The sequence below is a fragment of the Aquarana catesbeiana genome, linkage group LG04 (assembly GCF_042186555.1).
Source record: "Aquarana catesbeiana isolate 2022-GZ linkage group LG04, ASM4218655v1, whole genome shotgun sequence".
NCBI classification, from domain to species: Eukaryota; Metazoa; Chordata; class Amphibia; order Anura; family Ranidae; genus Aquarana; species Aquarana catesbeiana.
The window spans coordinates 574,564,268-574,591,176 of NC_133327.1; the positions used below are offsets into that span (position 1 = coordinate 574,564,268).

A 26,909-nucleotide genomic window follows, 5' to 3' on the forward strand; every position below is an offset into this window, starting at 1 on the left:
GCTCAGGCCTACTCCCAGCCTTAAAGGGGTTGTAAACCCTCGTTTTTTGTTTTTTTGTTTTTTAAATAACAAACATGTCATACTTGCATCCACTGTGCAGTTCGTTTTGCACAGAGTGGCCACGGTCCTCCTCTTCTGGGGTCCCTCGGCGGCGCTGGTGGCTCCTCCCCGCATCGAGTGTCCACGTTGGAGAATCGCTGTCCTTGGTGGACACCCAAGCGGGTGTGCTCCCGAGTCCCGCATCTGTGTCCATTCACACAGAATGCAGGACCCTGCCCCCCGGCGCCGCGTCATTGGATTTGATTGACAGCAGCAGGAGCCAATGGCTGCGCTGCTATCAGTTTATCCTATCAAGACATGAGACACCAGCTAGAGATGGTGTGCTCGTTCCCGAACGGAGGGTGATGGCATTCAGGTAAGTAAAACGGGTGGGGGCTGCAGCACTACGGAAGGTTTTTCACCTTAATGCATAGAGTGCATTAAGGTGAAAAACCATGAGGGTTTACAACCCCTTTAACATGGCCATAGATGTTTTTTTTTGTTTTTTTTTTTTTTTTTCTGCCAGCAGTTTGAATGAAAAAATAAAATCGATTCATCCATCCACACTAGCAAGGTGGATGGGAGGAATCCTCCCCTGTTGGAACATTGTATTCTGACAGTGGAACTCTCCACTATCAGAATTCACTGATCACCACCTGCAGCCGCTGATCGATAAGTTTCCAGCTTTTCCATTCAACAGAAGTGGATTGTTAGCTGCCCATAGCTTCAGGGTGGACCAGCTGAGGTCTGTTCAACGTGTGGCTGTCCTGGTTTGACAGAAGTTGATCATTAGATTGACTTCTGTCGAGTGAGAATAGCTACATGCTGAATGAAATTTGGCCAGTCCCTGCTGAACCTTTTAGTTCAGCTTTAGTCAGAAACTACAGGTCTACATCAGCACACTCTTGGGCAAGAAAGTGAATGGGACAGATTACAGACTTTTAGTTCTGTCTGAGGTAGGGGGCTTGTTGAACCATTGTAGATAGACTGCTAAGTTTACACAAAGTAAGAGTGTGTTTTTCTGCAGCCATCAGCAGAGGCATTTCTACTGGCACTGCAGCTGCATAAGAAAGACAAGATGCTGAAGTGCTTTGCAGCACCATGAATTTATCTATAAACTTTTCACATAAACTTCAGTTGAGCTTTCTGTTCAATAATTGGAAAAAACATTAAAAATGCCTATTTCCCTTTTAAATTGTAAATTTTGACTTGCTTACTGTTTACATTTACTTACATGTGTCCTAAAGTAGGGTTAAAGCACCTGGTTGTTCAACTGCTTAAACAGATTTTAAACCTTTCTTGCAGTATTCAGATGATATTAAACATAAAACCACCCTGCTGGAACTCCAGAAAATGTTTACTTATTTAATGGTAAGTCTCCTTGTTGTACTCTAGTATATTGTTTAATACCTTCTTTTAAAGCTGAACTCCAGGTATAGTTTTTATTGCATGCAAGCTTGGACCAATGTAGGTATGCAGATTTCATACCCGAGGACTAGCTAGGGAAGCTGATAATCACTTTAGTATTTGGCATTATCACAGTGATGGCTGTGATCTTCTGGGTCCTGTACAAAATGGCGCTGCCACCAGTAATAGAATGCCTGTATTATTTTTTCTATGAATACAAGGCATTCTATGACTGGATGAGGTGGAGGGGGTAATGTCATGATCTTCACCTTGTCCAAAGAACTCTTTGTATTCATACACTCTGGTCAATGTGTAGAGTGGAAGCCACTCAGCGCAGAACCTGGAAAATTGCTACTATTACAGTAGTGCAGTCTACTAAATTGATTGTCAGTCTCCTCAGCAGTCCAAGCTGAACCAGTGTAAGTGTGCAATAAAAATCATACCTGGACTTCAGCTTTAAAGTTCAGTCACTGTTGCTCCTGTTTTTGGAAAGCTCCACCTTATTGTGAGGATATCCATTACTTTTTTTTTAATAAAATCCTAATAGAAAAGAATAGAATCTTTGCCTATGACTTTGATGCAAATCCCCAAAAAACAGGACTCTTCTTATGTTTTTCAAGAGATTGTATTAGTATGCACATTTAAAGAACTATACAAAGTGAGTTAACCAGATTAATGGGATAAAACCTTATTCCCTACCTATTACTGCAAAGGCAACAATAAATGGCCATGATAGATTCCATTCAGTAGCATTAATTAAAATAGCAGTTTAAAGGACATGGCTATTTCAGCAGTAAGCCACTTTTAGCAGACTGAGATTGAATCCAGTACATCCAATCAGAGCTGTGCTCTCCTTGCTTCTAGCTTACACTCTACTAACCACTTCAGTGCTGCTTGCAGTGCTCCCACTGGTACAGCTGATGTCTGCAGCCTGGATTCATCAGGCCCTTTGATCCTAGGGTCTATCCAATCTCAGGAGGAAATTTTCCCTAGCTCTGTGGGATGTGGCCAGCTCCTCTTTCCTCTTGGCTGAGGTCTTTATTACATACATGCATGTCTTTATCTTCCAAATCACTCAGTTATTTGCTGACTCTCACGAATATGCTCCTGTACCTTCCCCTGCAGTTTCTTTCTGACCTGCTGAGGCTTCTGAGCCAGTTCTTTCTGAACACACTTGCCTATGAAGCGCTGCAGTCTTTAGCTATTATTCTGAAAATAAAATACTGTTTCAGCTCCTATTAATGCAGTGTGCACCATGCTAAAACAAGAGGAACAGCCTGTTGCTTCAACCAGTGCTGTTCCCAATTATGGGTCCTTTAGAGCCCTTAAGACCGCAAAGCGTTTCCCAAGGCACCAGCTTTTCTGGTCTTAGTCTACGGAGATTTGAAACGCCCTAACAAGGGGTCTGCTTCCCTCAAGTGCCTATTAGAATTATACCTGTTGTCTACCCCCACTGTGGATTCCACAGTTTCCTGCCTTAATAAACCAACCACCATTCTGGTGGAGGATGCACCTGTCTTTAAGGACCCAACTAATAAATGGTTGAAAGCCCTCTCTAGAGCTCTGTTTTTCGCTGGCTGGTCCTGCTCTCCATCCTGACTACTTTAAGCTATAGTTGTAATGGCCTGCTGGAGGTTTCTCATCTCCTGCATGGTTCTACTGTTAGCCCTGGCTTCTGTGGATATCAAGGACATGTAAATACATGTACCCATTTTTCCAGCGCACCAGTGTTTCTTAAGCTTTGCTGTGGTCCCCTGCACTTGCAGATCATGGCCATGCCATTCAGCCTCTTGGGTGTTCACCACAGTGCAGGTCCCAGTTACTATCCTTCTGTGCTTCTTTGGTATTCCATTGTGATACAATTAATTGACTATCTAATGAGAAAACAGCCAACACTGTTTTCTCATCAGCAGGCACTGATGGACAATGTGTCCTGGACTATACAGGCATTACAATGGTTTTGATGGATTCTAAACCTGAGATTGGCGCTGGAAATGTTTGGAATATCTCTTGTCTAGGCACAGCTCAAGCCAGAGTATTTCGGGCTCTTAAATCCCAGAATGATGCTCTCCAGCTCAGGAGTTATCTGACTCGGCTTTTGCAAGAGAGTCCTGGATGAAGTAAGTCTCCATTTTGAGGAAATCCCATTTGCCCATTTTCACTCCAGACCCCTAAAATACAATATTCTGTTGTGGGAAAATTTAGGCCTACACTTGGCCGTAAAAAAAAAAAAAAAAAATTTTTCTATCTTTTGGAAGATCCTTACGACAGATGCTAGCCCGTTGAGTCCTCGGCACCCTGTCAATGCCAAATGTAAGTATCTAACTTAAAAACAAACTAAGCAGGTTTGTCCCAAGGAATGGGGTTCCTGCCATGGAAGCGCTTGTGGCTTCATGGTATCGGTACATTCTGATTTTTTTGCCTTTCCACCCCTGAAACTACATTTGTATGCTTTGCAGATTAGCTAAAATGAGCTAATCTGACAGAGGTCACCCTCCTGGAGTGGCAAGCCCTTATGTAAGTGATTAGCGACATCGATATTTGTATTTTTAGCTTTGTATTTTATTTTGAAGAGTGTTTTTTAATGTTTATGCACTCTTAAGTCATCATTAAAACCCTGCACTACACTCTTGTTGCTGGTGGTTCCTTTTGGATGTGAGTGTTGGTCTTAACCCTTGATGGAACTGAGCGATACACCTTTGGGGGGGAGAGAGTTTTCTCCATTTACAAGCATTATTAAAGGATTGGAGCCACACACCCTTGGAGGGAGAGATAGTGTGAGTAACGAGCGCTTTTTGCTGTTCTATCCATAGACAGCATTACTTTCAGATGTGTGTGTGTGTGCAATCTTCCTAGATGGGGAAGGCACGTCACAGCGGGCGGTTTCTACTTTTATGGTGAAGGTTTAACAAGCTACACTTGGCTTATTCATTGATTCAATGGATTTTGCACTGGCAATGTGGCTATACATCAATTGAATCATTAACATTTTGAATTTATTTTTAGTACTACTTTTTTATTTAAGGACACTGATATTTGTATTGGTGTTTTGTGTGAATTATACACTTTTTACAACTACAGAGCGCTGCAATTATTGTTATAATGCTTGATGGGTGTATTGTATATCTATGCCTATTGGACGCAGCTGGTTTTCTTACATTGTTAGCTCTGACTTGTTCTGTTTTCAGTTTGCTTTGGGAGAGGAATGTTGTCCCATTCCTGCCTGATATAGGAGTCTAACTGCTTAATTGTCCTAGGTCTTCTTTGTTGTATTTTTTATTTCAAACTGCACCAAACATTTTAAATTTATGAAAGCTCTGGACTACAGATACCATCAGAGATGCATGCTTTTAAACTGAGCACTGATAAGAAACCGGAAGGTCCCTCTCCTTTTTAGCCCAGAGGACACGGCACCCATGGATTCTTAAAAATGCCAAATTTTGATTCATCTTACCATAGAACAGTTTTTCACTTTGCAACAGACCACTTTATGGCAATCTTTCTGGGTCATGTTCAGGGGTGGCTTCTTCTTTCTTTGTTAGAGCTTTAACTTGCATTTTTGGATGGCACGGTGAACAGTGTTCAAAAACAGTTATTTTTGGAAGGATTTCGGAGCCCATGCAGTGATGCCCATCACAGAATCATGCTTATGTTTTAATGTAGTGCTGTCCAAGGGCCCAAAGATCACAGCCATCCAGTGTTGCGTTTCCACTTTGTCCCTTGCACACAGAGGTTTCTCCATATTTTCGGACTCTTTTGAGAATATTATGTACTGTAGATGGTTATACTTTAAAGTAGGGCTGCGCCGATACCATTACCTCTTTTTTAAGACCGATAGTACCGATAGGAGTCGACGGTGTCAGTGGTGTTTTAAATTGTAAAAAAAAAAATGTTGAATTCTTTCTTTCTTTCTTTCTTTCTTTCTTTCTTTCTTTCTTTCTTTCTTTCTTTCTTTCTTTCTTTCTTTCTTTCTTTCTTTCTTTCTTTCTTTCTTTCTTTCTTTCTTTCTTTCTTTCTTTCTTTCTTTCTTTCTTTCTTTCTTTCTTTCTTTCTTTCTTTCTTTCTTTCTTTCTTTCTTTCCAGCCCTGTTGGGGGGGGGGGCCTTGGTGAGATATCAGCAGTCTAAACAGGCCCCTGACATCTCCCCTTTGAGACAGGGAAAGGGACTGAGCATACAAATTCCATAGTTCCTTTCTCTGCAGCCTCAAGATGAGTGGACAGGAGACAGAGGCTCCTGTTCATTCATAAACTGAGGCATCATAAACACCATACTCGGTTATGAATGGACAGAGTCAGTGATCACTGACTCTGCTCATTCAGAAAAGGAAGGAGCCAGTAAATGACATATTTACTGGCTCCTTCCTCTGCTCTCCATCCTGACAGATCGGGACAGGGAGGACACAGAAGGGGACCCAGGGGAGTGGATACAGGGGACAGTCAGGGGTGATTGGTGCGGCGGTGGGGGCAGTTACAATCACCAATCTCCCTGTGTGACTTTCAATAAAGCAGCTGAAAGCCGTGGGAGGGAGAGGAAGAGAAGCGGCTGTCAGCTGCTTTATTGAAAGCCACAAAGGGAGATCAGTGCTTGTAATTCCCCCACCGCCGCAACGATAATCTCTGAGGCTGCCCAGGTATCGGATTAGGCATCGGCGTACAAGTACTCGTGCAAATGCTCGGCACCGATACTAGTATCAGTGCAACCCTAATTTAAAGTCTTTGCAATTTTACATTGAACATTTATTCTGGAATTGTTCAACAATTTTTAGACACAGCTTTCCAGTTTGGTGAACCTCTGTCCATCTTTACTTCTGAGACACTCTGGGTATAAAAAAAAAAGAGCATCTTAGAGAGTCAATCATGTTACTGATCTGTTGCAAAATATTCTTCCAGCTCTTCCTTGTTAGTACCACTTGCTTTGCCAGATTTTTGTTGCCCTGTCCCAACTTTTCTGAATTGTATTGCTGCCATCAATTCTAATATTTTGCTTTTTTTCTCAATGGTATATTTTCTCCAGTTTAAACATTTGATACGTTTTTATGTTTTATCTTGTGAAAAAATATGGGTTTATGTAGATTTTACACAGCATCACAACTGCCTAGTGTTCATCTTTAAAGTGGAACTTCAGTATTTCTTTCATCTTAACATCTATTAAATCTTCTTCTGCCTTTTAACTTTGGATAGTAAAACATATGTTTTTTTTTCTGCCAGTAAATGCCTTATACAGCCCACTTTCTGTTTCTTGTCTGGTAAAAAGCCTAGACTTATGCATGCATCACTCTCTCTCACTCTTTGAGCGTTTGCTAGGAAGGGAGGGGGGATGAGCCAGAGGAGGGCCAATAAAAACTGCAGATCTGGAGGTGTGCCTCTGTGTAAATCCAGGAAGTGAACAGACAGCAGCTTCAGCTGCCCACTGTTAAAATGGTTGCAGCCAGACTCAATGAAGGGAGATTTCTGCAGCATTTTTGGCAAGTACAGAATCACAGTATATATAAAATAATATGCAAAGTGGTTGGAGGGAAGCTTCAGAATGGCAAAGATGTTTTTATTACATTTTATGTAAGCAGACTGTAGTTCCTTTAAAGCATGAGAAGACCATTGTCTTGATTTGTTTTATGGTTTTTGTAAAAGACGGAAACACTCAATCCCATATTTGTGTGCTACCATTGAAGTGTTAATAAATAATAAATGTGTTTACTCCAGGAAAGTGAATGTAAAGCTTATAACCCAAGGCCGTTCTGTAAGACATACACCATGGACAAGCAGCCACTCAACACAGGAGAACAGAAAGATATGACAGAGTTCTTCACAGACCTTATTACGAAGATTGAAGAAATGTCTCCTGAGCTTGTAAGTTCTCCTTGCCTATTATCACTTGAGCTTATTCCAGTATAATTTGTCCTTTAACAGAATCATTTTTCTTATTTTTCAACAGAAGAACACAGTTAAGAGTTTATTTGGAGGGGTCATTACAAATAATGTTGTGTCTTTGGTAAGATTTCTTTAAACTTTTCTGAAAACTATTATAAAAAGAGTGATGAAATGTTTAAAGTCAAACATAAATGTGTTGGATCTGAACTAAAGTTAACTGCCTTCCATAGAGTACTTTGCAAAAGTTTTAGGCAGGTGTGTAGAAATGCTATAATAAGAATGCTTTAAAAGTAAGAAGTAAGCAAGAAGAAGTCTAAGTAAGAATGCTTTAAAAACATTTTTTCTTTGTTTTTATCATTTTACAAAATGCAAAGTGAGCGTACAGAAGAAACCTTTAAATCAAATCAATATTTGGTGTGACTACCCTTTGGCTTCAGACCATCATTTCTTACATTTTGTGAACTTGCAGAAAGTCAGGGATTTTGGATTAAAGTGAGCTGTATGATTAACCAATTATACCAAGCAGGTGCTAAAGATCATCAATTTAATATGTTTGTTGAAACACATTCATAAACAGAAATGGCTGTGTAGAAGGCTTAAAACTGGGTGAGGAACAGCCAAACTGCTGCTAAGGTGAGGTTATGGGAGACCACTTCATGTCACAGGTCATACACCATGGCAAGGCTGAGCACAGCAACAAGACACAAGATAGTTATCCTGCATCAGCAAGGTCTCTCCCAGTCAAAAATTTCTAAGCACACTGGGGTTTGAAGATTTGCTGTTCAAGCTCTTTTGAAGAAAAACACAAAAATGGCCAACACTGAGGACCGGAGACAGTTTGCCAAGGAAACTTAATGCAGCAGATGAAAGACACATCAAGCTTACTTCCCTTCAACATTGGAAGATCTCCAGCAGTGCCACCAACACAGAACTTCTGGAAACCAGCGGGACCCAGGTACAGCCATCTACTGTCTGGAGAAGTCTGGCCAGAAGTGGTCTTCATGGAGGAATTGCAGCCTGAATTCATTCCTCCGACATGGAAACAAGCTTTACATAACTCAGCTATGCATGAAAACATAGGAACTGGGGTGCAGAAAAATGGCAGCCGGCGCTCTATACTGATGAGTCCAAACTTAAAATACTTGGCTGTAGCAGGAGGCAGTTTGTTCATGAAGGGCTGGAAAGGGGTTCAGAAATCAGTCTGTAGGCAACCGTGAAGCATGATGGGGAGGTTCCTTGCAAGTTTGGTCCTGCATTACTGCAAAATGGGTTGGAGGTTTGGTCAGGATCAATGGTGTCCTCAATGCTCAGAAATACAGGCAGATAGTTATCCATCATGCTATACCCTCAGGGAGTCATGCGATTGTCCCCAAATGTATTCTGTAGCGGACAATGACCCCAAACATTCAGCCAATGTCATTAAGACTTATCTTCAGCGTGAATAAGAACAAGGAGTCCTGGAAGTGATTGTTTGACCCCCACAGAGACCTGATCTCCACATCATTGAGTCTGGCTGGAATTACCTGAAGAGACAGAAGAATTTGAGGCAGCCTACATCCACAGAAGATCTGTGCTTAGTTCTCCAAGATGATTGGAACAACCTACCTGCTGAGTTCTTTCAAAAATTGTGTGCAATTTACCTAGAGGAATTGATGCTGTTTTGAAGGCAAAATGTGGTCATGCCAAATACTGATTTGGATTTGGATTCCTCTTCTGTTCATTTATTTTCCAATTTGTTAATTGATAAAAAATAAATAAACCATTTAACTATTCTATTTCTGAAAACATTCCTAATTGACAGCATTTTTTACAGCATTGATCACACCACATGCAGTCCAGAAAGTAGGTTATATGATTTTTGATGGCATAGTTCACACCAGTACTTGCAGTTCCAGTGAGTTCCAGTTCCTGAAAAAAAAAAAAAAAAAGTACAACATGCTGCATTTTTCCTGCACTGGACTGTAATGGAACGCTGTAAAAAGCATCAAGAACGCACTGGAACACACATGTCCTTATTTAAGGTTAAGAAAAAAGAAGGGAAATAAATGCACTGGAACACATCAAAAACACGCATGCAGAAAAGCACCTACAACGTATCCGGACTGCGTTTCTATGGTGTGAACCTGCCCTAAAACCTTTACACAGTTCTGTAGTTTAACATTTTTTTGTTTTTTTACTAATGAAAACAAAAGGGGAAAATTCAGTTAGCATATTTGCAGTTACAATATACATAAAGTTATTTTTCTTGAGGCATTTTAAATGCTGGTTACTCCATATCTTTGTTATTTTAAAGATGGAGACTACTAGATCAGTCACTAGAGAGACCCCCAAGTAGCTAATTGCAAATACTTCCTCTAACTTGCCTAAAAGATTATTTACACCAAGCTAATTTTTTTTATGTTTATCGAAAGAAAACATTGAGTATATGTTCCCTTTAATAAAAAAAAAAATTTTTAGGCCCCTTTCAGACGTGTGGAATCCGTCAAGCAGATCCACCTGCTTAGTGGGGGGATCTCTCCGTTGATGCCCACTGAGCAGGCAAATGACAGGTCTGTGTGCACTCTGCTATGCAGAACAGACACAGCCTGCTGTTCTCTGTGGGTGGTCGGATGTAAACAAATTAGCTGTCCATTTCCATCTGACTGCCATCCGATCCCCCAGACAGATGGGAAACCGATCCCCATCCGTCTGTTTTTAGCGGACTGGATGTCGGCAGGTGTCCGCTGACATCCACCGCTCCATAGAAAACAATGGGTGGTCTGATTAGATCCGCCTGAAAAATGGACAGGCAGACCCGATCTGTCCACTGGTGTGAAAGGGGCCGCAATCTTTTTATTTTATTTATTTTTGGATATCTGGAAACAATTCTTATTTGTCAATACTGTAGATTAAATTTTTGGTAAATCTTTCTAAAAAAAAATTGCTTTTGTTACACAGATTGGTATTATTGCTTGTGCTGATATATTTGCTAATTTTGCTGTTTTCCTCTAGGATTGTGAACATGTAAGTCAGACCGCTGAAGAATTCTATACTGTGAGATGTCAGGTGGCTGATATGAAAAACATATATGTGAGTATCACATCAGTATATACTGCCACCTCCTAATGCCGCTTCTGAATTGTGCTATAATCTATTTTGTAACAGTGTTACCCTAATACCTATACTACATAGCAATCAATGAGTCTTATCTAAAAAGATAACATTTTAAACCTGTAGAGAGAGGCATGCTAAACAGAGGAAGTAAAACAAGCTGGACTGTAGCAGCAGTTATAACCAGATTCTCCAGTCGTCCATAGTCATTTTACTTCGGCTTAAAATTCAATACACTTTTTTCCTTCATTTTTCCGGGAGTGCCCGAAGGGCATGAAAATCATATACCAAATATCCTATTCTGACATTTGTGTATACTGACTCCTAAATCTGTAAATCTCCTCTGTGTTCCCAAGCCAAACACAAGTGTCAGATTTGCTTGGCGGTTCCACTTGTGTATGCTAGTAAAATCCAGTATTGTGATGAAGATTGAAAACCATGTTTCTCATTAAAGTGATTATAAAGGCAGAAGGTTTTTTATCTTCATGCATTCTATGCATGAAGATAAAAAGCCTTCTGTGTGCAGCAGCTCCCCTAATACCTGAGCCCATCTCTATCCAGCGATATCCACGAGTGCCTCGGCCATCCAGGACATTCTTCTCCTGATTGGCTGAGACAGAGCAGTGACGCCATTAGCTCCCGCTGCTGTTAATTAAACTCTGTTAGCCAGTCAGGAGAGAAAGGGGGCGGGGCCGAATCGCAGTTCCCCGTCTGAATGGATACACGGAGCTGCAGCTCGACTCGGGTGCCTCCATAGCAAGCTGCTTGCTTTGGGGGCACTCAACAGGAGGAAGGGGCCAGGAGCTCCAGCCAGGGACCCGAGAAGAGGAGGATCCGGGCTGCTCTGTGCAAAACCACTGCACAGAGCAGGTAAGTATAATATGTTTATTTTAATAACAAACTAGACTTTGCAATCACTTTAAGGACTAGTTTATCTCCGTAGTAAGTAAAGGGCTCACCAAACTCTTTAAGGGCATCATGATTTGCATGGATCAGTTGGGAGAATGGGGCCTTGCCATGCTTCATACGTAGAGGTTACAAATGGATTTTCATGTAAAGTAGAAATTTAATTATGGTGAAATATGATTACACTGCAGTGGTATACACAACATGGGGAAACAGTTGTAGAAATTAAGTATCGGATACATGCAGATGCTGATTATAAGTGCATTTATCCTGGTTATTAAATGCATCGATTCAGGGTGCTGCACTTTTTAAATCTAGTATGGGCAAAAGACAAGCTTTTAGCAAGTTATATCCTATATTAATGACAAGTTTGTTCATTAGCTTTTGGGTAAAGTATATCTGAACCCAGAACTTTTTTTTTATATTTTGGATAGTGGTGAGGGTTTAAAACCACTGCAAGGTTTTTTCTGCTGCTTTTGTCCCCTATTAGGAACATTCAGGCTCTTGATTTGTTCTTGTGACTGTTGACAGAGGGACTTAACAAAAAGGAAAAATCCAACATTTATTAATGGGTAAAATACACAGAAAGGGTAGGGCTTTAGACAAAAAATTGTGTGTGTTTGATTTTGGAATAAGGTGCATTATCTCAACGCTATTTGTTTTTACTTTAGGAGTCACTAGATGAAGTCACCATCAAGGACACATTGGAAGGTGACAATATGTACACATGCTCCCAATGTGGAAAGAAGGTGCGAGCGGAGAAAAGGTCTGTGTGAAACAAGCGATTTCTTTCAGGATGTTTTTACAAAAAAGCACTTGAAAATATTAGATGTGGAAAGCAACAAGTGCTTTAAAGTGGTTCTAAAGGCTAGACATTTTTTATACCTGTTGTTTTAAAAAACGAGTGTTGTAAATACCTAATTTCAGCTGTCTTCAGTCCGGTCACATCACTCACAGCCACTTTACAGCTCTGATCTATTGCTTCTGAGGGAGGGACCGTGATCTCCCTCTGACGTCAGCTGGGCAGATCACATGGCCGCCCGTCTCCTCCACAGAAGCTGTGTCTCATAGCTGTAAACCGGCCTGAAGACATCTAAAATTAGGTATTTACACTGCTCGTTTTTTAAAACTACAGACCGTGTGCTATGCCAGCCTCTAAGGCTGGCAGTGAAAATTTTTAAATTTAATTTAAATTTTATTCTACAACAATAACGACGGGGGGGGGGCGCGGATGGAGACACAGAGGCAGATGACAGGGAGGAAGGAGGGTGGAAAGAGGAGAGCAGAGGGGACAGCGTATGACGGAGGGACATACTTTGACCACGGTGATCAGGGCGGAGCTACCCTGGTTATTGTGGTCTATTTAGAGAGGCCATAAAGGAAGTGGCAAGTTCAGGGTTTTTTTTTGCTTTTAATACAGTTTAGAGGGGCAGATTGCACAAGTGCTGTGTAATATATATATATATATATATATATATATATATATATATATATATATATATATATATATATATATATATATATATATATATATACATACACACACCGTATTTATCGGCGTATAACACGCACCCCAATTTAGGAGGGAATTTTAAGGAAAAAAAAACTTTTAGGAGGGAAGTTGAAGGGAAAAAAACTTACATTTAAATGCCCATCAGTGCAGCCTTGTCAGTGCAGCCTTGTCAGTGCAGCCTTGTCAGTGCAGCCTTGTCAGTGCAGCCTTGTCAGTGCAGCCTTGTCAGTGCAGCCTCGTCAGTGCAGCCTCGTCAGTGCAGCCTCGTCAGTGCAGCCTCCCCCAGTGCAGCCTCCCCCAGTGCAGCCTTCGATCCCCTGTCTTCAAAATCGCCGACCGCGATTTGAAAATGGCGCCACCGGCGCCGAAATACACAGAGCCGGTCCTCGGCTCTTTCCGGCGGCTCTCTTTCACTTTCGGCTCCACTCGTAGTCCCGAGCGGAGCTATCCGAACCTAGCCGAGTAGGTTCGGATAACTCCGCTCGGGACTACGAGTGGAGCCGAAAATGAACGAGAGCCGCCGGAAAGAGACGAGGACCGGCTCTGTGTATTTCGGCGCCGGCGGCGCCATTTTCAAATCGCGGTCGGCGATTTTTGAGTTGTGCAGTTCGGGATCGGCGTATGACACGCACCTGCGACTTTCCCCTGATTTTAAGGGGAAAAAAGTGCGTGTTATACGCCGATAAATACGGTAATTTTTTTTTTTTGGGGGGGTTAACAAACACGTTAATGCATTCCCTACGTTAAGTTAAAAAATGTCCCAGTAATAGTATCGCCCCCTTACCCTCATAAATACTTACCTGAGTCCTCACTCGATCCAGCGCTGTGCCTGTCTGTAGCAGCTTTCTCCGCTGCCCCCGCTCTGGCCTTTGGCTCCTGCCTTTGTCAGTCAAATTCTATGCAGGGAGCGGTGCCGAGCCGCACTGTGTGTCAATGGATGCACGTAGCCTGGCTTGGTCGTAAGCCTGCAAGTGCACCACCATAGGAAGTGGCTTCCTATGGGAGTAAATCGAGAAGAGGAGAAGCCTACAGGACCCCAGAAGAAGAGGTTGTGGGGCCACTCTGTGCAGTATCATTGTACAGAGAAGGTAAGTATAACATGTTTGTTTTACAAAAAAATAAAACTGAGCCTTTACAACAGCTTTAAGTTCTGCCTTATGCATATCAATTGTGCTTGATTATGTGCTGTAGAATCTGTTATCTGGAAGAAGGGTCCTTTTTATGTTCTGATTTCTGACAAATGTGGCCTTTCCTGCAGTGCAGTCTCCTTACCACAATAAAATTGTGGATTTTACAACAGACAATTACCATAGTCTGACACGGAATGGGTAAAAAGCATGATCTATGAATAGCCTAGAATGTGTAAAAAAATAAAACACAAACTTTAAATAACCGTCAACTACATGTGCAAGAATGAATGCATTCAAACTTTTGTGTTGGCACTCCTCCTATCATAGCAAAGACTTAAAAAAAAAAAAAAACTCCCATAGGATTCTGCTCCTACTGTGGATCAACAACATTTATTGGGGACAAAGGGGAGGGGGAGGAAGGCACAGACTCAAGTATTTGAGATATTTTACCAAACTGCATTTTTTTTTTTTATACAGTCCAAGAAAAACAGCCAAAATGTTTGCCTTTCATTTTTTTTAATAGTTGTAAATTATCAAGGGCCACAGTCTAGGAGTCAAGATTCTAAGCCCCACAACCTACTGCTGAGATACTGCCTGTATTTTTATAAAAAAAATACTCAAATATTTTTTTTTTAAAGCTCCACTTACAAGAACACATACGAGCATTAGGCAGCAGCTGTCATTAATTGTTCACTTTAAACTGATGAGCTGTAAAGGCATTTAAAATGTCCCCTTTGGACAGCATTGGGTACCAAAGTTTGCTGCCTCTTCACGAACACATGCAATGTTAAGACTCGACATGTTTGATATCTGTTTACTTGACACAAGTTCATCTTTTATATTTTACCAAAACAAAATTGGAAATTTATCCCAATTCTGTGCACTATAATTACTTTGTACTGGAAATATGCAGTTGTGCCAGTGTCATGTGACATAAAATTGCAGCTTCCATCATTTCATGATGAGTCCCTGCTTTTAGAAATATTATAAATATGCATTTTACCATTTGTGCAAAAAACAAACAAAAAAAAAAAAACCAGATCCGACTCTGTCAAGTGAAAGGTTTAAGATTTTTTTTTTTTTTTGGTTTGTTTTTTTCCTACACCACATTTGCAATTCTTCATATCTATGCTAGTATATTCTCTTTATATTACCTCTCTTGTCCTTTTTTAGGGCTTGTTTTAAGAAATTGCCAAGGATATTAAGCTTTAATACAATGCGGTACACTTTTAACATGGTCACCATGATGAAGGAAAAGGTCAACACACACTTTTCTTTTCCTCTTCGACTGGATATGACTCCCTACACAGAAGATTTTTTAATGGGAAAAAATGACAGAATAGAAGGTATGGTGTGATTCTCTTTTTGCCAGGTCCTGACACTTTTGAGCTGGCCTTAAAGAAAGTTTCCCTTTTATCTCCTTTCCTAAACACACAACAGTGAATAAAATCTCTCCAAAGGGAGAAGAAATCTCAGCTTAACTGAGTTTCACCAGAACAGCTATCCCCATCGGTGGATTTAGCCTTAAGCCGACCAAAGACGGTTCGAGTCTCGGTCGGTTCAGCAGTGACGGTTGAGATTCCATCCATGTATAGGCAGGCTGATTGCACCCAAGTTGATAGATTGATCAACCTGGGTACAACCAGTCTCTCAGATTTTTCATGCAATTATTGCCAGCGGCAATCGCTGTGTGTTTTCCCGACAGGGATGGCTCACCCTGCCGGGAGAACACAAATGCACTGACTGTGTGTGGGGGAATTGCACCGTCTATGGCCGGCTTCACTCCATGTTTTAGCAACAACTGCAATATTTGTATTTTTCATCACTTTCTGTTCGGTGATGATACTAGCATAGTATAGTACACTAAATTGTGTTTATGTAGTGTAATCAACAACACTGTGTTTTGTATACTTTTTTTTTTTTTTTTAAACTGCTTGTAATAAAGATTGGCATAGTAGCCCTTTAAATATATACTGTGGGGTTGGTTTACGAAGACTGGAGAGTGCAAAATCTGGTGTAGCTCTGCATAGAAACCAATCATCTTCCAGGTTTTTTGTTATTTTTTTAGGTTTCAAAGAGGAGGGGGAGGAAGCGAAAGAGACTGAGAGCTATGAGTATGATTTAATAGGGGTCACTGTTCATACCGGTACTGCTGACGGTGGCCACTACTACAGCTTCATCAGGGACATTGTGAATCCACACGCTTACAAAAATAATAAATGGTATGTCCTAGCTTGCTTTTTTTTTTTTTTTTCTTCTTTTTTTTCATGCAATCATGCCCTCATGTGGCAATCACCTATGTGGTAGCACATAAAGTGGACAATGTATTATATAGATCATGTATTGAAGCGAGTGCCCTGTGTTGGGACAGATAACTTGGGTGTCTGATTTTGACTTCTCTGAGTTGTGTACATCTGAACTAGCATCTTCTCTTAGGCAGGCCATACACGGAGTGAATTTCTTTCCTGCAACCACAAGTGACAGACAGTGTTGACAGGGGAATCCCTTTTGCCAAGCCTATATGTGAACTGTGAAAAACTCAAGCGCTGTAATGAAATATATGATAAAGTAAAAAAGTGATTGAAAATTAAAAATGAAGCTGCAATCAATCATAAGTGTTCAGGCACCCTAATGTTATGTAAAAATATAAATTATTGATGCGCTCTAATTAAAATATCAGTGCACAGCTCTCCTCAAATAAATAAATTAGATGAGTTCAATGGATAAAGCCATCAAAGCATAGAGATGCATAAAAATGCATAGAAAATGCATACAAATTGCATGTGATAACACATTAAAAGCAAAAATTATGTGTACAAGTGTGCGTAAATTATGTGAATTCAATGAATACAATCAAAGCATAAATGCATAAAATTGCATAAAATTTAATGTGATAAAACACACTAAACCAGAAAAATTATGTGTATAGATATACGTGTGCAACTGTCAGCACTCATAGGCTAGTAATTTGATGAACAATGCATGTTGAGAAATTAAGAAAAAATTAAGTACAATAATCCTCTGACACAAGTGATATTATTAACCCAGCAGTCCATTAATCGTTTTCCGTTTGAGATGTAGGAGTTAATTTGTGTGATGATTGGCAGCCCAATTTATAAACTTTCATTCATCGGTGCCTCCAAAGTTTCTTCTCCCAGATTTATAAATAGTGCATTGCCTTTGTTTCACTTTGTATCATTCTCAGCAAACAGATGAGCCATGCTAAATAAAAACAAATAGTATCATTGTGCAATGAACAAAAAGAAAACAGAGAAGAATAGCCACAGTGATACACTCACAAAGACCCAGTATGTGTTGGGCATAAAGGATGCAATCAGCCGCTACGAGCGAGACTCCTCAAAAGCCGCTGCTGCCGTATTGGTGACTCGTAACAGCAGTGCTCGTCACTAGCTCCTCCCACGCGTTACGTCACAGACCACGTGACTTTCTCAAGGATCTTTGATTTTCTATGCATTTTTATGCATTTCTATGCTTTGATGGCTTTGTCCATTGAACTCATCTAATTTATTTGAGGTGAGCTGTGCACTGATTGATATTTTAATTAGAGCACATCAATAATTTATATTTTTACCTTTTGCCAAGCCGTTGTATTCCCCCGGTGGGGAAGCCATCCATGCAGGGAGAAGACCATGATTATCGCTAGTGGCTGGTATATAGCTGCTAGAAATAATCATATGCAAAATCGGCAGGCTGGTTTTACCCAAGTTGATCGATCAACTTGGGTACATTCAGCCTGTCCATACATGGTTTGAATCCCGCCGCTTCCTACTGAACCGTCCGAGATTCAAACCGTCAATGACTGGCCTTAGGTTTCACCACATTTCCTTTCTAGCAGTAGTTGATTGAATGGGACCAGGAACTATTTTGCTAATCTAATTGGGTGAACGTTTTCCAAACATAAAATCCCTTATTGTCTTGTCATTTTTGAAGAAAAGGCCAGAATTTGAAGTTACTTTTCCTTAGCTCTTCCTGATTATTTTTTAGAGCTTGGATTGCATTTAGGTTACTGTCTGTCTAGTTCTGGAGACCTCATTTACAAAAAGATATTGATAAGAGAAGGAAGTATAACAAGAATAGGTGAATAGAAGGGACATGGGTACAGGATTGAAACCTTTAAATACATTATGGGTATGAAAAAGATTTTAGGAAGTCACTATAATCAATATGATATTAAAGTGTTACTAAATTTACAACAGTAAAATCAGTCTGTATATGCAGTAAAACATGCTTGTTCTACTCACTGTGGAACCTAAGGGGTTAATTCTCTGCATTGTGTCAAAAGGCTGTTTGAGTCTGTCTTTTCTGTTCATCCCCTTCTTCCACAGTCCTAAATTTATCTGCTGATAGTACAGAGCTTTGGGGGCACTCTGCACATGCTCTGTGTTTGTGTGTATTGCTAGAGAGGTTTTTTTTTTTTTTTTTTTTCCTTGGGCGTGGGGGATGTGATCAGTACAGGGCCAATCAACACTGTCCAGACAGAGGGTCAAGGGTCCTGCAGCCTCATAGGACAGTCAGAGTAGAATAAAAACTCCTCTTGCAAGCTTTAACCAGACACTGACAGAAGTCATAAGACTGTTATATACTGCTGATGAGAAAAGGTATTTAGCAGTTTATATTTACTATAATAATTGCATTTCCATGTTCTGTGAGAGATCAGATATAGTGAATGCAGGGTCCTGGGTTTGATAACACATAACGATTACGAGTTCAGAACTGTCCCAAAATAGTTTTTTTTTCTTATAAGAGGGCGTAATCCTATTTGCATCAATCCTTATTATGCAGTCTGCTGACTCTGGCCAAGGGATAAGAAACACTGGATAGTGCAGGGCCAGGGAGGTACTTGGCACCCATTCAGTATTGATGGGAGCCCACCCACTTCTCCCCAAGCCTGCAGACCAAGGAGGCAGCTTCGTGTGTGGTGGGGATACTTGATGGGAGTACTAGTGTAGATATTTTACAAAAATTAACTGTTATACTTCATATGACATTGTGGTAGTAACTTATTCCATTTCTCAGGTATCTTTTCAATGATGCCGAAGTGAAGCCATTCGATTCAGCTCAGCTTGCTTCTGAATGTTTTGGGGGTGAAATGACCGTAAGTTAATTTAATATCCATAAAGTAGGAATGTAACTTATCCAAGCACTGTAACTTTCTCAGCTATCAAGCTTTATTCAGACTGTACGAAGATGGTGCAGTAACACAGCAAGCATCATTTTAGAACTATGGAGAGATTGAAAGATGACTGGTTTATAAGTTACTGCACATTGTTGTCTGGGGGGGGGGGGGGGGGGATATGTAGGCTGACATCCGTGACAACTTTCTGAAAATGCTATTTGGCTGGCTTTTATTTGAAACCTATAAGTTAAACAATTCAACGTGGATAAAGTATTGTATATGTTCTAACTTACCCTTGTCGCTGGAACGTGAAAAACGAGATACAATACAATCATACACTTCTTATTGTATAGCCCTCTTAAAGGAAACCTTTGGAAAATGTCAGTTTTCTCTGACTGAGTACAACCATGCTGTAAGGAAAGATGGAGGATTAACCAACTGCTGCCAGTATAACTTGTACTGCTGCAAGGTGGCATTGCTGCGCTAGATCACACACTAGGTACTTGATTCTACACTCTCGTGTCTGGGGCGTGCATGCGCGCCACTGGCGACCCGCTCACGCTGTGTTTGTAGCTGATTTGCAGGTACCGCAGGCTCTGTCTGCTGGCACCTGGCGTTCATTAGGCAGAGAGCAAGAGCGGCGATCTGCCTATGTAAACAAGGAAGATCGCCTTTCTGTCAGTACAGCATGCATGGATCCTGTGTAACTGTAAAGCAGGAACGTGGACCCATGCCTTCCCCTAGTAAAGGCACCTCCCACACAGTGCACAAACACTGGCAAGGCACACAGTTAACACTTTGCCTGTGATGTTTAACCCCTTCTCAGCCAGTGTCATTAGTACAGCGACGGTGCATATTTTTAGTACTGATCACTGTATTGGTGTCACTGTCCCCCAAAATGTGTCAGTTACTGTCCCGACTGTCCGCTGCAATATCGCAATCCCGATATAAGTCACTGATTACCGCCATTATTAGTAAAAAATAAACGCTTATTGGGATTTTTTTTTTACCAAAAATATGTAGCAGAATACATATTGTCCTAAATTGATGAAGAAATTAGATTTTTTTTTCATTTATTGGATATATTTTATAGCAGAAAGTAAAAAATATAATTTTTTTTTTTTTTTAAATTGTCTGCTTTTTTTTTTTTTTTTTTTTTTTTATAGTGCAAAAAATAAAAATAGCAGTGGTGATCAAATACCACCAAAAGAAAGTTCTATTTATGGGGAAAAAAGGGACATCAATTTTGTTTGGGTACAGCAATTGTCAAGTGGTTAAGCAAATTAGCAACACAGTTGGACTCAAATCAGCATGCCTCTCACTTAGCAAAGCATCTACGACAGATGATTTACCTTGCATTTGTTTTGTCACAGTGCTACTTTAGAGCAGCTAAGGGAGAGATTTAGGACTTAAAGTGGAGTTCTACCCCAAAAAAATAAAAATAAGTCAGCAGCTACAAATACTGCAGCTGCTGACTTTTAAAATATGGACACTTACCTGTCCAGGGTGCCCGCGATGTCCTCACCCGAAGCCGATCTGTTCTTCGGCTCCTGGGTGAAGACGCCGGCATCTTCAGTAAGGGAATCAGGTATTTAAGTCCTTGCGGCTTCACAGCCTGGTTCCCTACTGCGAATGTGCATCCTGACTGGTCCCTGCTGTCTTCTGGGACCTGTGTGTCTCCCAGAAGACAGCAGGGGGACGAAGGAGGGGCCGGACATGGTGTAGATCGCCATGGATTCTGTGGCGATCTGTCCCCAGAAGTGGGAGCAAATACCTGTATTAGACCGGTATCTGCTGCCCCCTCCCCCCTGAAAGGTGCCAAACGTTACACTGGAGGGGGGAGGAACCGGAAAAGCGGAAGTTCCATTTTTGGGTGGAACTCTGCTTTAATGTGGTTGAAAAACCTGCAAGACAAAGGCATAATGAGCTAGTATGCATCACATACTAGCTCATTATGAAATACCTTAGAACAGTGCTGTTGCAGAGGTCCCAGAACACCGCTGTGACGAGCGATATGCCATTCCGCAGTTATTTTCGGGTTCGTGGGCTTCGGCACTGCGATTGGCCGGAGTCACAATGACATCACTCCCGTGTATGCGCGCGGGAGCCACCGGTAACAGCCCAGCAGCTGAAAAAACGTCACGAGCGAGCCGTTTCTTCAGTGCGCATGTGCCGTTGACATCGGCACATGCGGATATAGTGAATATCTCCTAAACTGTGTAAGTTTAGAAGAAATTCACGTTGCCTAGAAAAAGTTGTTATACAGGATTTACAACCACTTTAAGCTGTAGTCTTATATTAAATGTCAGAAAATCTTTCTCACTGACCCTGTTTAGCATTGCTGTGCTGCAGAATTGATAGATCCCCCGCAGAGAATTCAGAACTCCTCTTCTGCACGTATGTCTTGGCAAAGTCACTCAGAAAGTATTATAAATATAGATATAAAAAGATCAGTGCTGGGCATATGTCACCAAATGTGAAATGTGTTATGTAAATGAATGAAATAACCAACAACAGTGAATGATAACCATTAAAATAATATCAGCTGATATATAAATCAATCACGTGCTCATAAATTGTTGCAAAGACATGATAGAATATATAGTGTAGTGAGGAAACAGTTCATATGATAAAGTGAAGGTGAAATAAAGTCCAGAATGGTACTCAATGCGGAATCCTGGATCAATGTTCCACCTCTAGTGCTGCCCACCACCTGGTGATAAAGTAATGGAGGCTTACCAGAAAGCCTGCGACCACCATTATTCAGGGGGGTCAAAACAGGCTGCTTAGTAGAGATATATGGACCACAGGGGATGTCCCGCAGGAGACTCTGCTGAAGTCCACCAACTTCCTTCCTGAACGGCTAATCAGCGACAAGAAGGAGCACTTCGGAAGATATAATCTCAGGAGTACTTCCTATATGCCAATCAATGCTTGTGTGGAACCTAAGGGGTTATTCTTCTGCATTGTGTTAAAAAAAAAAAAAAAGGCTGTTGTGTTAAAAAAAAGTATTAAAATCGCTGAATAAGGCTAGGCAGCTATAATGTCACATACTGAGGTCAGCAAATATTTCACTTGCTACAGAATTATGTACTTAAAGTATATCTAAATCCAATCCAAGACTCGATTCTGTTTTGGATATAGTAGGGAAGGGTTGTCGTTTTTTTTTTTTTTTTTTTTTTTTTTTTGGATCCTTTGTCCTAGGGTGAAGATATTCCTTCACTTTCTGCCCTACAGACACAACAGGAAGTAAGAGGAACTCTCTTCTAAGCAAGGAAAAAACCCTTATAAAGTCTCCCCATAGAAGGGTGTTTTTTTTCATTTATTTTTTTTGTTCAGCCAGCTGACAAATTTCTCCATCCACAAAAATGGCCTGCCCCCCCCCCCCCCAACTGGCCAGGACATTGTATTCCTGTTGAAATACACCGATCATCGTTTTGTAAACCCTGATGGACAAAAGTTTTCCAGCGTGTCTCTTCAACCGATCCACTTGTCAAGCAGGGACATTTACACTGATGAATCTATGGCCAGCTTTGTTTAGCACAGCAGCACGACTCCCTTTTGCAAGTTTTCTTCTCTATTCCTTTTCTAACACCAGTTAAAAATGTTAAATTTTTTTACTGTGACAGTGGTCAACAAGAGAAATGGAGAAAGTGACACTTCCCAATGATGACAATCGTCATTGGACGGGTGATCTGTCTATCAAAGTGCCTGGACAAGGGGGAGGAGCTGTATGTGACTGCGCGCAGCAGGGAACACACAGCTATTGAAATGAAAGCTGTGATGTTCCCGGCGCTGTAATCAAACAGGCGGCGGCGGCTCTCCTCTCCCTTCACTGGCTGCACTACTGGGTACACAGGCTTTACTACTGGGGACACAGGCTGGCTGCATCTGACTGGGACTGGTGAGGCTGCATTGATCTCTTGTACCATGTCCCCAGTCTCTGACCATCTCCTGTACCATGTCCCCAGTCTCTGACCATCTCCTGTACCATGTCCGCAGTCTCTGACCATCTCCTGTACCATGTCCGCAGTCTCTGACCATCTCCTGTACCATGTCCGCAGTCTCTGACCATCTCCTGTACCATGTCCGCAGTCTCTGACCATCTCCTGTACCATGTCCGCAGTCTCTGACCATCTCCTGTACCATGTCCACAGTCTCTGACCATCTCCTGTATAAAAATATTTTTAAAAACAGTCACTTTTGGTATCGGTGTTTCGGTTTCAGTTTTCGGGATCAAGGAAGATTTTTTTCGGTATCGGTTTCCGTACCAAAAAACCCATTCGGTGCATCCCTAGAATATTTTACTTTTATTGTTTCACTTTAAGCTTTATTAAAATCACTGCTCCCGAAAAAAAAACCAGCTGTTTTAAAACTTTTTTTTGCATTGATACATGTCCCCTGGGGCAGGACCCAGGTCCCCAAATACTTTTTTTGACAATACCATGCATATAAGCCTTTAAAAGCGAACACCCCAAATTGTTCTCTATTCGGCGAACACCCTATGTTCGAGTGGAACTTACTTTTGACTCGAACATCAGGCTCATCCCTATTCCTTACTATAACTGCCCAGTGTTCAGGATGGAAAACAAAAGATGCAACATACCCTGCATGTGGCATTCCCCAGTAATTCAAAAATAGGAAAGTACTAAATTCTTATTTCCCCGTCCCATAGGGACCTGTAAAAAATGTGGTTGCAATTCTAAATCTTGACACTAGAGGACATCAATTTAAAAAATAGAAAAGTACGGAGAGGGGGCAGGGAGACATGACGTAACGTGCTGTGATCTGGGGGCGGGGCTCGGTGTCAGGGGCGATGAGAGCGGTGAGAGCTGCACGCTGCTGGAGGTCAGCGTCCTAAAAGCCCGGGGTGAGAGACCGTGGCCGTCAATCGCTTCTCCCCCTCCTCCTCCCCCCCAGCCATAGGCGGGCTCGTCGGCCAGCTGACCAGAGTGAGCGGGGGAAGCCGCACGACGAACACCGGGGATCGGTGCCGTCCTTGGAGCGGCTGACTCAGCAGACGGAAGGGAGACATACCTCACCAACCTCCGGTGCCTCTGGTCTCCCCCCCCCCCCCCCGTGAGGTTGTCGCCACAGGACTCCTCGGAATCCGCTCCTCCTCTGCATTACTCGCGCTGTGACAATCTGAGGGAGTACGGCAGCGCAGACAGGACTGCCTGGCAATCTGACAGTGCGGTGAACCGTGCGGGGAGAGGATTCCCCCCCGCCTCCCCCCCCCCTTTTTTCCTACTCCTCTACGCTGAACACGGCATTGGCGTTGGTAAAGGTCCCTCCCTGGCACGTGGATACCGTCCCTGCAAGAGGTCCTCTGGAGCCCACCTGGAGTCAGGTAGGATCAGCCTGGCTGATATCAATGCCACATGAACTGGTCTAATTGCTATATTAAAACTATGTGTGAAAAAAGCCAACTAAAGCATTGCAAAGGATACAAGAAGAGTTGTAAACATTATACCATTGCTGCGATTAGAGTGGACATTATGTATTTAAAGTGGGGGTATGCTACTTACCTGATATCGCTAAGAAGGTGCTCGGGTAGCCCGAGTGACTCTAAATCATAAGCACCCCCCAAGGACATAATATTTTTTGCATTTCTCTCAAAGGTGGACCTAAGTTGGGTCTAAGGGAGACCGCGGTCGGAGACGTCTGGGCTCCCGCCCCAACGATAGAGCATTGTTAAAAGCCGGGTTAGACCAGTTAATTTAATCTGAACAACACGTTGGGTGCACTATCGTGCCCTCTCTAAAGTGAGGGCCTCCGGGTTGGGTATCCACCCCTGTGTTAAAGTCCCTGCACTGGTAGAAGCGGAGCCTTGAGCCAGACTGTAACAACAGGTGGTGGGACCTAATTAGGTCAATCAAGGCTCAGGCGGCCAGGGGGGAGCGGGGTTGAACATGAGAGGGCGCCCCCAAAGATCGACGGACCCCAATAAATCTAGAGACAGTCTGAACTCGAGTACTATTCAAAAGTTTCTGAAAAGCCCAAGCACGGATAATAAACAACAAGAGCCAAAGGAAGCTAAAGATAGAAAAAAGGCTGTTACCAAAAGCAAAGGAGCCCAGGGGGGGGCAGCTACCACTGGGACATTTGCGGAAGGATTTCCAGCTTTAAATACGGAGGCAGATCCGACAAGAGGCGCTCCCCACAAAAATGGAGATTCAAGATATGTTTGAAAATCTAGAAAAAGTAATTAAAGCAGAAATCTTGAATGTAAGAACTGACATGGGACACCTCCTAGCAAGAGTGGAGGAGATGGAGAGGGGGGTGGAACAGCAAGGTAGAGAAATAGCCATGTTAAAAAAACAAGTAAAAACACTACAGAGGGGACACAGAGAGCTGCTTTATAAGATGGAAGAACAAGAAAACCAAAACAGACGACAAAATTTAAGAATTAGATCACTGCCTGAGCACAGAGATGAGGACCTGTTTTTAGTCTGTAAAGAGCTTTTCAATCCCCTCTTGGGAAGAAACCTGGATAGTGAACTGAAAATCGACCGTGTCCACAGGATCAGGAAACCTCATAACCTAAGAGGAGATGCACCCAGAGATATCATTGTGAAATTTCATCAATTTGAGGACAAAGCCAATATCTGGAGTAAACTAAGAGGGGCCCGGCCGGTCAAATTCAACAATCAAGAGATACAGATTTTTTCTAATTTATCCGCCGGTACATTGGCAAGAAGGAGACAGCTGAAGCCACTGCTGGACTTACTAAGAGATGCAAACCTAAAGTATAGATGGGGGTTCCCGTTGTCCCTGAACGTAGCAAAAGAGGGCAGGACTTGTAATTTGAGACAAATGGAGGACTTACAGGACTTCTGTGAGAAACTAGAAATTGGGGTCCCTATCATCCCTGAAAGTGTCTTCCCGTAGTGTACTTGGGGGGGGAGGGGGAGGTGGTGAGTGTGGGGGGTTTGGCTGGGGGCGCGGGGAGGCGGGGGAGGGAAAAAGAGGGAGGGAACAGGCGCAAGGTATAAAGGTTTGAGTAGTCACCGCAGCCGCCTTTTCACCGGGACCCACCCCAGGGCACATCGGTCGCAGAGTGGGCGCTCAGAGATGGCCGCCCTGCGATCCATTTGCCTAGTAATGGCGGGGGGGGGAGGGGGGGGGCGGAGATGTGGAGGGGGGATGGGGAGGTGAGGGGAGGAGGGGGGGCTAGGGGGGGTGTCACCCTGTGCAGACAGAAAACTCATAGAGCTCGTTTTTTTTCCATAAAGTTGCAAATAAGGCACAAGGTTTTGGTCAAATGGACTTTTTATGTTTAACATACAATGTTAGGGGCCTAAACTCCCCTAACAAGAGACATAAACTACTAAGAGAGCTGTACCACCACAGAGCAGAAGTAGTTTTTTTACAGGAAACCCATTTTTCGTGGGATGCAAATATAAAACTCTATTCTAAATACCTCCCATCTTGGTTCTACAGTGATTCTCCAACAAAGCGAGCAAAGGGGGTGGCAATTGGTTTCGGGAAAAATGTTAATTTCCGCTTGATAGATAGGAAGAGTGACCCTGAGGGGCGATTCCTGTTTTTGAAAATTAGGATAGGAGTGAGAATCCTCACCCTTGCCAATATCTACTGCCCGAACAGAGACCCATCAAAATTTTTGATGAGGGTCCTAAATGAGTTACTGGAATTTAGAGAAGGGGAGGTGATCGCAGCAGGGGACTTCAATTTCTGTTTTGACCCACCACTAGATAGCTCATCAAATGCACGGGGGATGAGTAAAGACACCCTGCGAAGAGTTGGGAAAAAACTGCATGAATGTCAGTTGTTAGACATGTGGAGGATTCAGCATGCG

General features: G+C 42.2%; 1 protein-coding gene across 4 annotated transcripts in view; it reads left to right on the top strand.

Annotated features, from left to right (window-relative positions):
* USP34 (ubiquitin specific peptidase 34) overlaps positions 1-26,909 on the top strand; it is a 317,003-nt gene that overhangs the window by 214,393 nt on the left and 75,701 nt on the right. For all 4 annotated transcript variants that reach the window (XM_073628084.1, XM_073628086.1, XM_073628085.1 and 1 more), the window contains 8 exons: positions 1,345-1,410; positions 7,147-7,293; positions 7,379-7,435; positions 10,306-10,383; positions 11,982-12,076; positions 15,127-15,299; positions 16,022-16,175; positions 18,991-19,069. In XM_073628084.1, the coding sequence (XP_073484185.1) occupies positions 1,345-1,410; positions 7,147-7,293; positions 7,379-7,435; positions 10,306-10,383; positions 11,982-12,076; positions 15,127-15,299; positions 16,022-16,175; positions 18,991-19,069 (849 nt within the window). The remainder of the gene's footprint in view (positions 1-1,344; positions 1,411-7,146; positions 7,294-7,378; positions 7,436-10,305; positions 10,384-11,981; positions 12,077-15,126; positions 15,300-16,021; positions 16,176-18,990; positions 19,070-26,909) is intronic.